The sequence below is a fragment of the Falco biarmicus genome, chromosome 5 (genome assembly GCF_023638135.1).
Source record: "Falco biarmicus isolate bFalBia1 chromosome 5, bFalBia1.pri, whole genome shotgun sequence".
Taxonomy (NCBI): Eukaryota; Metazoa; Chordata; class Aves; order Falconiformes; family Falconidae; genus Falco; species Falco biarmicus.
The window spans coordinates 64,137,284-64,152,064 of record NC_079292.1 but is presented as its reverse complement, the minus strand read 5'-3'; the positions used below and the strand labels follow the sequence as shown (position 1 = coordinate 64,152,064).

The 14,781-nt window shown below is 43.9% G+C and overlaps 1 protein-coding gene and 1 long non-coding RNA gene across 6 annotated transcripts in view; one reads left to right on the top strand and one right to left on the bottom strand.

The window, feature by feature from the left end:
• LOC130149525 (uncharacterized) overlaps window positions 1-12,148 on the bottom strand; it is a 25,437-nt gene extending 13,289 nt beyond the window's left edge. Inside the window, exons 1-11 of one of the 5 annotated variants that reach the window (XM_056339250.1) lie at window positions 11,555-12,148; window positions 9,731-9,834; window positions 9,085-9,202; window positions 7,641-7,815; window positions 6,959-7,070; window positions 5,861-5,967; window positions 4,928-5,054; window positions 4,234-4,354; window positions 3,866-3,951; window positions 2,624-2,748; window positions 1,282-1,341 (exon numbers count right to left, since the gene is read on the bottom strand). In XM_056339250.1, the coding sequence (XP_056195225.1) occupies window positions 1,282-1,341; window positions 2,624-2,748; window positions 3,866-3,951; window positions 4,234-4,354; window positions 4,928-5,054; window positions 5,861-5,967; window positions 6,959-7,070; window positions 7,641-7,815; window positions 9,085-9,202; window positions 9,731-9,834; window positions 11,555-11,847 (1,428 nt within the window). In that variant the 5' untranslated portion in view covers window positions 11,848-12,148. Of the gene's footprint in view, window positions 1-1,281; window positions 1,342-2,623; window positions 2,749-3,865; window positions 3,952-4,233; window positions 4,355-4,927; window positions 5,055-5,860; window positions 5,968-6,958; window positions 7,071-7,640; window positions 7,816-9,084; window positions 9,203-9,730; window positions 9,835-10,970; window positions 11,057-11,554 lie in introns of those variants that run through there. The other 4 variants (XM_056339248.1, XM_056339249.1, XM_056339252.1 and 1 more) reach the window with 4 other exon arrangements.
• On the top strand, window positions 11,197-14,781 carry LOC130149528 (uncharacterized). The gene is made up of 3 exons (XR_008821943.1): window positions 11,197-11,573; window positions 12,909-13,090; window positions 14,594-14,781. It is a non-coding gene; the product is annotated as an uncharacterized LOC130149528 (long non-coding RNA).

Genomic DNA, 14,781 nt, shown 5'->3' with positions numbered 1-14,781 from the left:
ATAGCTGCCCTTGGCCCCTTACCGTGCTGTGGGTGGTCCAGAGATCTGCTCTCCTGCCTGACACATCAAAGGGTGGCTGTCCACCCTTGGACACAGCTTAGCTCCTTGTCCTGATAGCTGAGAATGGGGTATGTTAGCAGTTAGATCACAACTGAAGTAGTTAAACTTTTGGGTTTTGCAAGCCTTTGTAGCTGATGCCCCAGCACGTGTCACCCTTGACCATTATAATATTGTTTTGCCTCTGCTTCTGTATCACTGGATAGCCAAATTCCTTAAGGACAGCTTCCCCAGCACGTCTTTCCCCTGTCTGACGGAGAGGTGTTCACAGACTGCCCCATCTAACAACAGGAGTTTCATGCCTCAGCAATCAGCATAGAGTAAGTTGAGACACAAAACAACTTCTGAGCAAGCTTCACCACCCCTGTGTGTACTTCATATAGCTTAATAAGAATTGTATGGACCATGCGAATGGGAAATTCCCAGGTTTGTTCCACTTTAGCTTCTTGGTTCTTAGTCAAACCAAATAAAGAGGGAGAGGGTCTGGCAACATTTAAAATGTTCTATTTTTTTAAAGCTTGCTTTTTGCTTTTTTTTTTTTTTCTTTTTTGTGTGTGACTCAAATCCTGTATGACTGAGGAAGCTGGCTCTTGTTTGGCTGTAACTGTGTCAGTACTACTTTTCTCAAAGGTTTCTTATGACTGTGGGTACTCTAAACAGAGACTCTTACTCCTGTTCATGCTGCTTTCCGTAGCTAAGAGAGTCCCAGTCAGCCAGAGCTGGCTCTTACATGGGGATTTCCTCCCTATAGGGTATGTCCTTGAATTAGAGGTTGTCATAGCACAGTGAGGATCTTCACCCATTTCTTCTAGCTCTTTGCACATGTGCTTCAAGAGTGCCCTGGGCTGCTCTTCTGCAAAAAGAACATTTTAGACTTACGGCATCAAAGAATAGCTCCAAGGCACTTTAACATAAACCGTAGAGGCCAGAGTCATATCTGGAGATTGTAAGGATGATACATTAGTCTGTACCTGTCTTGAGTGGTAGGGATAGCACGGGAACAGAGTAGGTCAATATGTATCTCCCCACTACCCACCTAGCCAACACACCGAACATGGAGTGCTACGCCTCCCACATTAGTGCACATGTGTCCGTACAGATATGTGAATATCATGCATGTATACCACCTTCCCCCACACCCCACCCACCCTCTTTGGCTTGGCACTCCTGTAAATGTAGCTAGAAATGGCAGTGGTGCTAAGAAAACTGCTATAGATACAGTACCAGGATGACAGGGTTCTGCGCCTTGGCTATAAAGTCAATGTTGATACCTCCAATCACCACCTTTGAGAGGGAAGAAAAAAGTGAAAAGTGGTTGGAAGGGGCTTGAAGAAAAAGTTTCAAAGTCTTCATTGCTTCTCCTAGTCACTTTTCCCACCCTCTTGAAAGCTATCCCATTTACAGTGTGAAGGCCTGTGCTTATTTTGGATGGCTAGACACATGTCTGTACAATTCCAGCTAGAAAGAATTGAAATCTCTTTTCTGTGTTGGTTTCTGAATTATGCCTGCTCATAGCCAGCCCCAGCATGGCGGGTGGGATGTTACTGTATACACATATGGGTGCTGGTGGTTTCACTGTGTGCTGATAGAGAAACATAAGAAGCTGCATGCGTCTGGTCATGTCAGTCCTCTTGAAGCCATCTCTCTTGGGACAATTTCTGACACACCAAACTTCAGAAACATTCAAGCCCTGCTGTGTAAAAAAGCAAAAAAAAAAAAAAAAAAGGAAAAAGTGGGCAGAAAAATGCATTCATTTCTTGCAAGCTCCCAGGAGAAACTGCTGTACCCAGTGACACTTTATGGATCACTGTCTTATTGTCCTACAAAGCCAGAAAAAGCAGTACAGCTCCACAAACAGGAAGTTTCCAGATTCTTTGGGGATATACAGATGGTTTTTCTCATTCCATCACATGTGGGGTTATTGCCTCTGGAGTCACAGCCCTCTTTTATGTTGACACATCCTACTGAAAATGAATTTTAGAAAATTTTTCAGCTCTCTAAAGACTACCTAAAATAGATTTCCTGTTAAGTTATGTGGCACACACAAAAAATCCAAGATTGTGAATAGAATATTAGGGTTATAACCGATCTTGTTTGGGATATGCTGTACCTCTCGTAATTTTTGCAATGACAAGCAGGAGGCCAACAAAAAGAGATATTTATAAAATGTGTATGGCTCAGCAGCTCAAAATATCTTCCTCCACCCTCTTCCAGATCTACTCCTGTAGTCACGAGTTCCCTGGGACTCAGAGTAACACAGCTGAGGCTGCATGGAAGGGCATAGTAAAAGGTGAAAAGGTGATGATAGTTTTAATGGATTTGATGGTCTAAGACTTAAGGGGAATAGGCCGCTGTCAATATTTTTTCCCTGTAAATGTCGATAGGGGGAGGCGGACTGAGGATATTTATCTGAGAAGAGCAAAGAATACTAAAGAGAGAATGTCTGCCAGTGTGAAGCAGGAAGATTAGTCTCTATCTGAGTCACCTTTTACTTTTGGGCATAGATATAAATTTATCCTGTGCTGTCAGCAGAGAGGCATTCTATGAAGAGCAGCAGGGGACTCACTGGCTGAGGAGGGGCTGTGTCCTTTTGCTGAGGCAGGTGACCCTTCCTTCTGGCTTTCTGTAGTTTGCTCAGGGCCACCGCAATGCAGCTGCCCACTCTGGCATTGTTCTGGATCAGTGCAAGGTCTGTTTGGCATTTCTTTGAGGAAAAGAAAAAGTACCAGCAAGACTGATATGTCAGAAGCCTATGTAAGAACTACCTACAGGGAGAAAGCAGAAAATACATGCTGCGAGACTTGATTTGATTGCTCTATAACATAATCCTTTGGGGGCACACATACTGGGTTGCAATACTGAATGAACACTCTGAATTTTAAAGCTTTTTCACCTTCCTCCCCCTGTGTTGGAGAGGAAATCTGTCATCTCCGTTTGACAGATAGGGAACCAATTCCATCTCCATTTGACAGATCGGGAAGCAAAGGCTTCACAGAGAAAAGAGCAGGTGAAGTGCTTAAACTAGAGCCAAGAGTCTAAAAATCTCAGAGGATCTTGGACAGCTTTCCCAGAAAGAGATGCCTACTGAGATTTTTGTCAAGTCTCTATAAGCAATTTTTTTAGCAATTTCATTGGGATCAGAGCATCAGAGGCTTTGAAAGCCCCACTTTGTGGCTCCATACAGCTCTAGTATCCAAAAATACCTTTACCAATCTGTCCTGACTGACCCAGGCCTCCTAGAGGGCTGGCAGCAGAGCCTGGATGTGAACCTGGCTCTCCCAGATCCTACACTGGCATCCCACCCAGTAGATCTGCTTTTCTTTTGACTGTGCAAGAGAATTCCTGCTCACCCGGGGAGTTTTCCTTCCAAGTTTCTCTTACTCTGCACCCGTGTGAAGGGTTGGATAAGGCAGTGTGATGTACAGAGCAGTGCTCTGGGAAGCCCTGGTACCTTCCAGTGTGCAACCCTACCACGGATGACAATGTCCTGAAACTCTACCACGGAGCAGGCAAGCTCGGTGATGAGATGTGAGGGATCTCTTTGGGCTCTGGACCATTTGCTGTGCTGCCCTCCAGTTTTTAATGCAAAAGTGGATGAAGACAGTAAGGGTGTTCCTGAAAAAGCAGGATGCAGCCACTAAGCTCTCATCTGTTTGCAGATACTGAAGTGTTTTCCCCTTGCTAGACTGTCAATAAAGTGACAGCATTTTCCACCAAGCATTACCAGAACAGATATGAAGCACACTGGAGTACTTCCCCACCACCCCCACCACCCCCTCCCCCCCCCCCCCCTTCAGTAAAAGGATACTGGAGTCCAGTGATTTCCCATCAGTTAATTCATTGAGCTTCTGTAACATAAAAGGGGTCAGTTCTTTGCCTGTGATCCCTCTGGACCTGCAAATGTAAAGAAAATGCCTGCAGATGAGAAGGACTGAGCTGAAACGGCATCAGAGGAGAAGCACTGTTGCTAGCACATAATTTATCTCCATAACCAAATACCATAAAAAGTCCTGTAAACAAGCTTCAGTTTAGATAAAACTATGGTTGGAACCATGTTGTGGGCTCACCCATGCCCAAGGTTAAGCTGTGCTATAGCCCTGCAGCAGAGTCCCTGAAGTCCTTTACTTCCCCAAGACCACAGGATGAGCCAAGGGTAGGGCTTAAGTTGCTTCTCACCTGGCTTCGCCAAGAGCTTGCTGGATGGCCTCTTCGATGACCTGGCCTGAGGCAGCTCGCTCCTGGGGACAGGGAACTGCTATCAGCACCCCGCTGCTCAGGCCTAGCCCCAGAGCACTGGCTGGGAGAGGACAGGCAGATCGTTAGTGGTTCTCCTTGGATAAATTAAATGCTGAAGGAAAAGGACAGAGGAGAGTGGGGATGGGGTCAAAGAACCCACAGAGCTGGAGCTCCTGTTTTTAGATGACCCAAGGACAAGGTCTTTTCCAGATACCAATCAATTTACATTTGCCTATTTCTTTTTGTACAATAATGTTTGTACAATTCTTTCTGTACAATAAAAGGGGCAAATATTTTTTTTCTTTTAAAAAAAAACACTAATTCCACTTCTGCAGGCCCAGACGGTATTTTTGTAAACACATTAACATACGTGTTGCCTCCACTTCACCACTGTGAACAAAACATGTATGAGCATGCCAAGCTGGTTGCAGCTAGCTAAAAAAACTTGCTCTAAAGACTGAACTTTCCTGCTATTTTATTTTCAAAGCACTGAAGCTGGAGCGGGGGAAGTGGGATAGTTTGTGTTTTGGGGCAAACTCTTCTCCAAAGTTAAAAAATAAGTGCCTCATCCGAGGTGATTTTTGTGTCATTCTTCTCCAGGGTCCTATATAGGCCTTTGCCTTCTGAAACACACCAATGAGTTCAGCTGCCTCCTCTTCGTCCCGGACGTGATATGGTGCATGGAAGCCGCTCTGGCGCGAGAAGAAGGCTGGGAACTCTCTTGACTCTCCAAAGGCAGCCACGCAGACTCCCTGCGTCTCCTGCAGTAGTAGAGGCCGTACAAGTAGGTAATCAGTAGAGGGAAAAGGGACCCACGAAAAGAATGGAACTTTTTCCTTCTGTCCAGCTAGAAACTGCCTTTCTTTAGCACAGGGTTTGGTTATTTTTGTATGTTCCATTGTATTCTGTTCTATCACCAACAGTTTTCAAAGCAAAGAGCCAGACACAGTAACTGGTTAGACAGAATCTGGCTTACTGAGACACAGGAGACACGTACATCCTTTGTGCTCAGAGCTGATCAAAAGCCACGCAGCTGTCATTAGCACAATACTGAGTCCAAGGTAACAACCTGTGATCTGAAGACATGTCAGGAGCTGACAGGAATATAAATGAGTTCTTTTTGAGATTGAGAAGTATTGATGTTGGCTGTCACCTGAAGTGCTAGCCCTGTTGGTTTCCAACATACCAGACCTTAAAAAGTTTCTCATTTTAATTCTGATTTTATTTTAGTGTTTGATGGATCTAGCTTGCCTGATCCACCAGTTCTGGAGCATTGTCCCAGAAAACCAAGTCTAATGCCAGAGAAAGAGGTCATGGCTAGAGCTGCCTTTGGCATCAATTAGAACAGCTGTTGGAACAGCCCCTTGGGCCTGGATAGATACATGTTAGGGAGCAGCCCAGTGCTTGTACAGCCCCAGGGCTAGAAAACTGTAAATAGGGCTTCACATCCTTTCAACAGTAATTTCTAAAAATCTTAGGCTTAATACCTACCCCAACACCATGGGGCATTCTGTACAGAAAGTGCAACATCATCTGCTTTCAAGGCTCAGCAGCCCATGCTACCTACCAGGTATTCCAGTGTCCTGCCAATATCAAGGATAGACTTGACTCCTGCAGATACAACAGCAACCGGAGTTCGTCCTAGCTCTGTCAAATCAGCACTCACATCCAGAGCTGTCAAGGGACAAGCAGCCATTGTGTTGGTGATTGTGTTCTACTTCAAACTGATGTGATCTGCCCTCCTCAAAAGCCGTACCTGCCTGGGATGCCACTGCCTGCTTTTGTAACCACTTAGATCCACAAACAAATATTACAGGTTTAGACATGCCTTTAGGTGTTGAGATTGAAAGAGATACCGACAAAAAGAAGTCGCAAAGTGGGCAGAGGTGCAGCCTTGCACTGTATCTCTCAGTTCTTTTACCACATTGATAAACAGTGTGCAAAAATTTGGTAGAAAAGAAAGAAGGTGTCATGCAGCAAGGACAAAATTCAAGGAGATGGAATATAACTTCAGTAGATTTAGATTTTGGTATTGACATCACTGGCAAAAAAAAAAATGCCATAGGAGCTTTGCTGACCTCAAGAAACCTCCTGGTCTGGAATTTATATCACATCTGAAAGGGATGGCACCCAGCAGTGCAGTGCACATACGCTGTGATAGGAATATATATGGCTAAGAAGAAAGAATGTACATAAAGGTCACAAACTCCACTGCCAAGGCTGGGCCATTTTCCAGAGAGGAGCATGCACCTCTGACATGGACCAGGGCCTAGGTTTCTCTTGTGATGAGACTCTCCCTCTCCTCAGATAAAAGAGAGTCAATAAACACTTTGCTCGGTAGCCAGTATCAGGTTATCCAGCCACTACAAAGTGTGGGAGGTACAGTCAGCTCCTGTTGCATCAGCAAATATCCACAAAACCCCGTGTAAGCAAAGGATAAAAAGAAACTCCCACCCTCTTCAACAACTGACCAATGCTCAAGAGGAGTATTTTAAAGCTTCTGGAAAGGAGATACTGGGGATAAAATAACCACAGTACAGTCAAGAATGATAACCTTACTCTTCTGAACAGGCAGTTACTGCAGGACAGACTGGGAAAACAGAAAGATGGAATTAAATAAAACAGTAGCAACACAGAGAAAACTAGAATGTATTGATTTTCTTACTGTTCTCTCCTCCTCGATGGACACCTCCTATGCCACCCGTCACAAACACAGGGATTCCTGCTTTGTGTGCAACAATCATTGTTCCAGACACGGTCGTGCCACCAGACAAGCCCTGTCAGAGGACAAGTCATGGTCAGCACCCAGGGTGACACAGAGAATACCACGTGCAGGCAGCTCTGGTTGTGGTCTCACATGCAGCAATGTCACAACAGCCTGCCCTCCCCAGCTGACAAGTGAAATTCTGATACAAATATTCTATTCAGCAAAAACACAGAGGAATCATCGTCCCTGATATGTAAGCTGTTCTTCCCTGATGATAGCAAAGGCCTTTGCTCCCCAGGGCTTTCCAGCCAGGCGGCTTCACAGGCAGCTAGTGTCACCTTAAGCTCGTGATGGCCTGTGTGTCACATAGTTTACACGTAACATGATGATGCCTTATCATGCCAATAAGAATATTCTTAGCCAAGTGCTCATGGCTTGCCAGCCAATCCAGAATGACTTTTCAGGAGCCCTGTTTCAGGGCTGCTATTCCCTTACTCTGTTGTATTTTGACTCTAGATAGGACCATGTTTGAGCTTACCAATAAGATGTTTTCAAGAGGTTTAAAAAGTAGCTTGAAGCTGGAGAGCACCATACTATTGCTGTATACAGAACACGACAATAGAAAGTCTGCATACCATACCTGGCTGAGAACGAAAGGAAGATCTCTCCGAGACACTTTAACTACATTTTTACTGCTTGCCAAGAACTGAAGTTCTTCATCTGTGAGTCCCACATGGATTCGACCCCTTAAAATACCTACAGTGGCTGGCACTGCTCCATTTGTTGTCACAATTTCTTCCACTTCTCTGGCCATGCTAGAGTAAGATAAACCAGGCAACAATCACAAAATTAGTGAGGCAAACAATCAGACAAGAAAACTGCCATGTTTGATGGTCATGATTCCCAGTTTCCAGTTTTATACAGTTCTTGTGATTTCAGCTAAGTCCAGCTCCTCTTCTGTATCTTCACAATGCCAGAAGTCGTTGCACTTGAATTTGCGGAAGTACAGAGCTCCTATTTTCAGGGCAGCAATGTCTAAGCTCTGTGCTTCATTTTTGAGAAAAATCACTTGGTTTACAGGCCAATCTGGTTGTACAATAGATTACTGAAAAAAGGGATCTTCTCAAAATAGGACCTTTTTAAATCTATTTCCTGTTACTTCTCTGAGATCACAGACCTTCACAGAAACCCCAGGTAATTCAAGCCCTGCTCAAATGACCGGGGTATATTTTTCACAATACTGGCAGTTAGATATAGAATAACAACAGTGCCAAAAAACTGCAGCCTGAGGATGCTGTAGGGCTGCAGACTAGGTCTTTCTAAGCTTTTTAAAAGCTTACACTATCCTTTTTAAAAGCAGCTTCTTCTCCATTTCTGAGCTACCCGTATATATGCTAGGCAATTCTTGACTACTGAAACTACCTCCTCCCCAAAACCAAATTTTTAGAGCTTCATCCTAAGACAGAATGTCAGGCAGAATGATGGCCAGATAAAAAGATGGAAAATCAATACTGAAACCTTCCTCTGCTTTCCAGAAGCAAGGATGGAGGGGAGAGTGCAATGATTGCTGGCACTGTAACTCAATGAAACACAATCTACTGAACATCAATAAATAAAGGGTACAGGGATGGGGCATTCTGCACAGGGTACAGAATGCAGCAAGAGGGACCTGCAGCTCTCACAGTAACTGCTCTGAGGAACAGATTTCACTGTTGTGCTCCAATCCTTTTTACATTACAAAAGATACCAAAAGAAACTGCAGTGTGTTTTCAGTGTCTGTACAAACCATGCAGCCAAAAAGGCTGGTAGGTCTCTCTTAGAGCAAGAGATGACATTATCTGCTGCCACATTTTCAAGGAAGCCAGAAATGTAAGGTGTTGGATAAGGAGGTAAATAGGTACCCCGTATGTATCTTCAAAAGTCCAAATACAATTGTTTTACACCAGAGCTCATATTCTGCATGCCTAGCAACCTGACATTTCCCTTTGCTCTTACAAGGGCTTTGGCTTGACTAAGGATACTGATCCACCAGTTATATGCCTCATTCTTACAACCTTGTTGAAATGAGGAACACCAAAATTCACCACCTCAGATTCTGAGGATAGGCCATCCCATGTGTGATGATGGTGCTCTCCAGCGCTACAACTGGTCTCCCCTTCATCAGGGCTTCCTGTACGAAGGGCTGAATTCTGACGTAAGCACCTGGGGATAAACATAGAAAAGTTAATTATTTGTACAGGTATTTACAGTAACTACTGAACTGTTTTATAAAAGGCAAATTGTCATCTTCACAATAAATTTATCCTCGTCTTCAGCTGTTTTTGGGGTGAGTTCACAAAGAACTTCATGAAGACTAAAGCTGTGTTTTATGTAAGTCAAATATTTGCAAAATATCTCTACTGTTAATATGAATAATAATCCTCATCATCATCACTGAGTGTTCCTTTGCCACCATTTTTGCAGCTGTATTGCCATTGGCTCCAGTAACATTACTTTAAATGAACATTACTGTGAATGAACTGAGCCCTGCAACCATGTCCAAAGAACATGTTTTAAAAGAGTGGAAACACCAAGGATAGCACAGTAACTCAATATATTATAAGACTATTGTGCATCAAGACCTGTGTTGCTATTTTCTTTGATCCCAGAACACTGCTAGCAAAGTCCCTGCTGCATTCAGATGAGGAAAATGCTTTCCACCCAGGAACCTTTTCAGAATACACTACTCACCATGCAGAAATCTTCTCACCTGGGTGGTCCCACATGCCACAGTGGGCAAGTGTCTTCCCAGGCTATAGGTAATCTTCCTAATCATCTTGTGCATATGGATGGTCCTGAGATAACAAAAATTGAGTAAATATGAAAGAAGTAATTTAGCAATGATGTGACCTGGTGAAGCTAAACTATCATTGCTTGCCTTGACCTTGGAAGGTAAACAACCCTTGCTCAGCAGACTGTCTGGAGACTTCTAGTGTTTCAAGCATGAGCCAGGGTGTCAAAGCAAAATGTTAAGCTGCAGAAATGGATTTGGAAAGGTTTGCCTGGCCCATTGTCGATGCTGGGCTGAAATCATGGTGGAGCAGTGGAAAGGATGAAGAGTAATGAACTAGAGAGAGTTTAGACGTAGACAACGTTTTAATTTCCAAAGCTACTTGCTCATGACAGATTGCAGGCTCAGCTACTGCCACCTCCAATCTGAAAGATCACAAGGAGAAATCTACAAGGCGGATGCAGGCGGAGGAATGCTATAAAGAAATGAATCTGGTTTTTGTTGGTGTCTAGGAGGAAACAAGCAGTTCCACAAAATAAAGGAGCTGAGAGCTGGTAAACCAGACTGTGCAAGGAGGAAAGAGCAGCTTTCCCTGGAGCTGGGAGTGCTTTATGTAGGCTCCCTTTACATCATCCTTCCTAGCAGAAACCTTGGAAGCAGAGTGGCAATTCAGCCCTGGCAACAAACTCCAGAACTCCTCTGGTCTCTTAGCAACTCCTATTCACTTTAATTAAATTCATTTCCAAACAGAGAAAGAGGGGGAGAGAGTTGCAAACGTTAAGACTGGTCTGGGCCCCGGGGCAGTTTCACTCAATGCCTGGCTGCTTCACATATTTTCACTGGGCATTTGGCCACATCCCTCCAGCCTTTCCATTCCTCACCCCTTCACCAGAAGAAAAGGATTCCTTTCTTCAGTCCTTTGTACCTATTGTTAATTTAGATGGAAAATTAATTAAAATACAGTACTGTGTTCATGTTACACTTAGCAGAACATGGCTCTGGTCTCAGTACAGTGTGTGGCGCTACAGCTAGATAGATATCTTATACCCAGGAAGAGTATTTTTGCCCAAATCTAAAAATTCCAGCTATGCAGGACAGCTTGGGTAGTGTGACACAAGGAAAGAGAGACTGGTTTGGCTAGACACAATGCACAGTAAGATTTTCCACTTTCCAAACCCTTTTTAAAAACAAAAATCTTACTTATGGAATCCTATCATGGCACAAAAGTGGCAGAAGCTCGGTCTTAACGCTTACAACCTCTGCCTGTGCAGTCAGCGCTAAGCTCAGCAGTTCAATGTTCTGGTATCACTCGCCGTGTGCGTACACACCCCTCTCCGGGGCAAAGTCAGCTTTGGAATAAATTCATTAAGCCAACAAGGTTACACCAAGGATCAGTTGAGCTGCTCGAGTTGTGCTCTGAATTTTAACAGCTCCCCAAACTCTGAAGCACAGCAGCCAGCAGTGCCCAAGCTGTGCTGGCAGGTGGATAAAACCCAGCTGGTCACCACCTGAAACCCAATACGACTTAGCTGGTGTTTGCTGGAAACCCAGCCAACAATCAGCCGGGGCTGGTGGGAAGATTTTTGAAGCTTGGCAAGTTTTGCAGCAAGACCCATCTGACCTTCCACCTTGTAATGAAACTTTGCAGAGTCCTAGTGCAAATTTCCGGCAGCTTTATCACAGACCACCTTTCGTCCCTCCTCCAAACCATCCCTGCTCATCTCCCCTTGTGACTGATCCAGCACATCTGACCTCACGGAGCAATGGCCTGGCGAGTCTCTTACCTCTGGGCGCCCGTCTCACGTAGGAAGGCTGGCTGGGTGCTAGAGCAGTGCCTGGGCAGCCCTGGGAGAAGGCGGGAGGAGAGGGGCGGCAGCAGCATGGGGGTGCGCAGCCAGGCGCTCCTGCCTGGGAGAGCCCATTTATTATTAACCACAGGCAGCAGCTGAGCTTTGCAACCGCTCGCTGCCTGGGGTGCAGGGGTCCATTTCATGACGGGGTGAAGAAAGCTTCTGTGATTATTTTTGTTCACATGGTGCCAGATTCCTCCCCTCGCTCTTTTGAAGACTTTTCTCATTTTTCAGATTCCTTTGCTGTTAGATTTTTTTTTTTATCAGTGAGTTAATTGCTCACTAAAACAATGCCTCTGCAGACTGAGCCCCTTTGTACTTCTTCCTAAAAAGCAGAGGAATTGCATTCATGCCTCCCCCACAACTTTGCCAAACAAAGTGGTTAAGCTCTTTCTTCTAGCAGCTCTACCCAGCTCTCGGCCTCCCGAGCGAGGAAATCTGTAGGTCTAAAGACAGTTGTGACAATACTCTATGTCATGCAGACACCTGGCTGCACTGAGAGCACAAGCTGGGTTTACAGAGAAAAACTATCGTAGTCTCCTACTGTAAAGACAATCTGTTCTAGCAGTTCTAGGGTGGTTTTGGACAAAGACTTTGAAATTAATAAATCTTTGTCTCCTCAAAAAAAAAAAAAAAAAAAAAACACCATGATATTTTGAGATCTAACGCACTGATATTACATGTATTTTGATTTTATATTATGCAGAAAAAAACAGAGTTCAGAGTTAAATGGTTACCCATGAAGGAATTGATTTACAGGATAAAAGACAGACACGATTCTGTGTAGCTTCCATGCATAACATAAAACTAGCTGAAGTAATTGCTAGTGTATTGCTGCAGTAATCAGTGTCAGGGAACTGGTTTTACTGCAATCCATTAATCAGGAAACTGTAAAACATAGGTTGTTAATGCAGTACTTGCACTTCACACTTGTCCCTTTCAAAAGAAGTTTCCTGCAACTTTTGTTTAACTCAGCAGTAATGAATGTCATCTTACTTTCTACATCCTTCCAGTCTCTACAACTAAACACATTCAAGGCCACTTCAAACAAAGCTTCCTGAGTTAAAGACAATCCACCTCTGACTTCTGCTACCTGGTCTGGAGGAAATTTAATTGCAGGAATGATAGATTTCATCATTAGATACCATAAATGGATGCTGAAGATTTTGTGAATGGTATCTTTTCCCTGGGGGGGATGGGTAGCCAGATGTACTGAAAAGAAAATATGTAGGAAAATAACATTTAAAAAAAATATACACAAATTATAATGATATCATTTTACTTTCAGTGAAATCTATTTGGAAAGACTGCAGTACTATAGGAACCTATATGGGCTATCACATTTTTGGCCATGCTACTGCTCAAGACGATTTAGTGATCAAGTTGGTTGCTCAGTTTCCAATTCTCAACATCAAGATCATCTCAAGATGATCTTATTCAGTGGTCACCCAGTTCAGTCTGATGTATCAGGTAAGTCAGGGGTAAGAGTGTTGCTTGATTTGCCATTTTTCTCCTCAAACCAAGTGGAAAATCAGCCTGTTGGATTTCTAGCTCAGCTCTCCAATATGAACATGAGGCAAAACAGGGCCGCTGAAGCACATTTCTGAGGGTATTCCTGAAGTCTCATGTGCATCCCAAGTATTGGATTTGTCTTTTGGGTTTATTACAATGAAAATAAGAGCTTATATGAGCACTTTTCAAGGGGGTTTGCTCTACTAGAAAAGCCACTGAGGCTTGCTGAACGAGGAAGAGAATGGGCCGGTTTGGTACCTGGCCAGCCCCTGAGAGGCAAGCTGGCTGTGCTGTTCCCGGCAAGTTTCTGAAATGTGATGTATGGCTGATGTTGGTATAGGGGCTTGAGCAGCAGTCAGGACTACAGTGCATGGGTGACTGGCAGAAGAGAAAGCCCCAGAGCAGCTGGAGACAGTTTTTGTAGGAAACCATGGAGGCTGCATATAACTTGCTCCTCTGCTTGCTGCAGTGTTAGCTGACTGTAGCCCTGTCTGCTTGCGGTGACCCACAGAGCTTGCTACTGGTACTTCCCCCTCTGGGTCTCAGAAGTAGAGGTTAATATTAAACAGGTTGCTGGGTAAAATGGTAGTGGCTGGGAACAAAGAAATCACCATGGCAAATTCCTACTGCTTGCTGGGAGCTGTGCTCTCAGGCCACCCTTGCATTTTCATCTGTGAATGATTCCTACTAGAGTTACCATCTCCCCAGAAACCTTTTCTCTCTCAGGGGCGTCACTACTGAATGCATTAGGGAAATAAGAAGCTCCACATTAATGCTGTCACATTGGCACGTCTGCCTTGGGTCAGTATTTTACCTTCCCTGTGTACCTGATTTCTAAGAGTCTATATAACCTGCCACGGTTCTGAAGGCTGGAATTTGCTTCTATGTGTTCCTCTGTTTTGAGGCTTGCTTCTAGGCTGCCAGTACCCAGGAGACGTACTAGGGACATGCAGAATCATACAGGACACACTCCACCATTTATTTATTTCACCTTTGTGTGAACTACGGTGCCTGGCACAGGCTGCCTTGCCAGGGCTGCTATGTAAGGCAGCAATGTAACCAATATGAAGGCCTGACAAAATCGCTCTTTATTGATTTAACCCATCTTTAGAGGCTTAGATACATCCTTGCACTTTCATCAGCAGATTTTCATGATCATTCTAATGGTTCCAACTTTCCAGATTATTTTAATGGCTTGATGATAAAGTATTTAATTCCATTTTTTCCTAATAAGAAATGTATTTTTCTCCTGCTGTTTCTAACAGAATGTAACAGTGAACATACAAACCTGGTGTGGTTTTTGAACTAATGTTTCAGTATTGAACATTGTATGAAAAATGCTGTGTGATAGAGCTAGGTGCAGAGGGTAATTTTCTTCTTTTTAATATGAACTTTTTAAAAAGATCTTCCTGATTCTTGTAGCTCAGTTTTCCATTGAACATGCCGGCTTTCTCATAACAGGGATTTGTGGAACTGAATTTACAAACTACCTGGTATTGATCACTATACTGCTAATTTCAAGATGGAGTCAGTTGCTGCTTCTGACTATCAATGCTGCATAGAGAACCTGGATCAGGGTGTTTATGTGATACCAGCTCCTTAAAACCAACCATGCTCATTCCTAAGAATTAAATGTCTCTGTGGCCAGA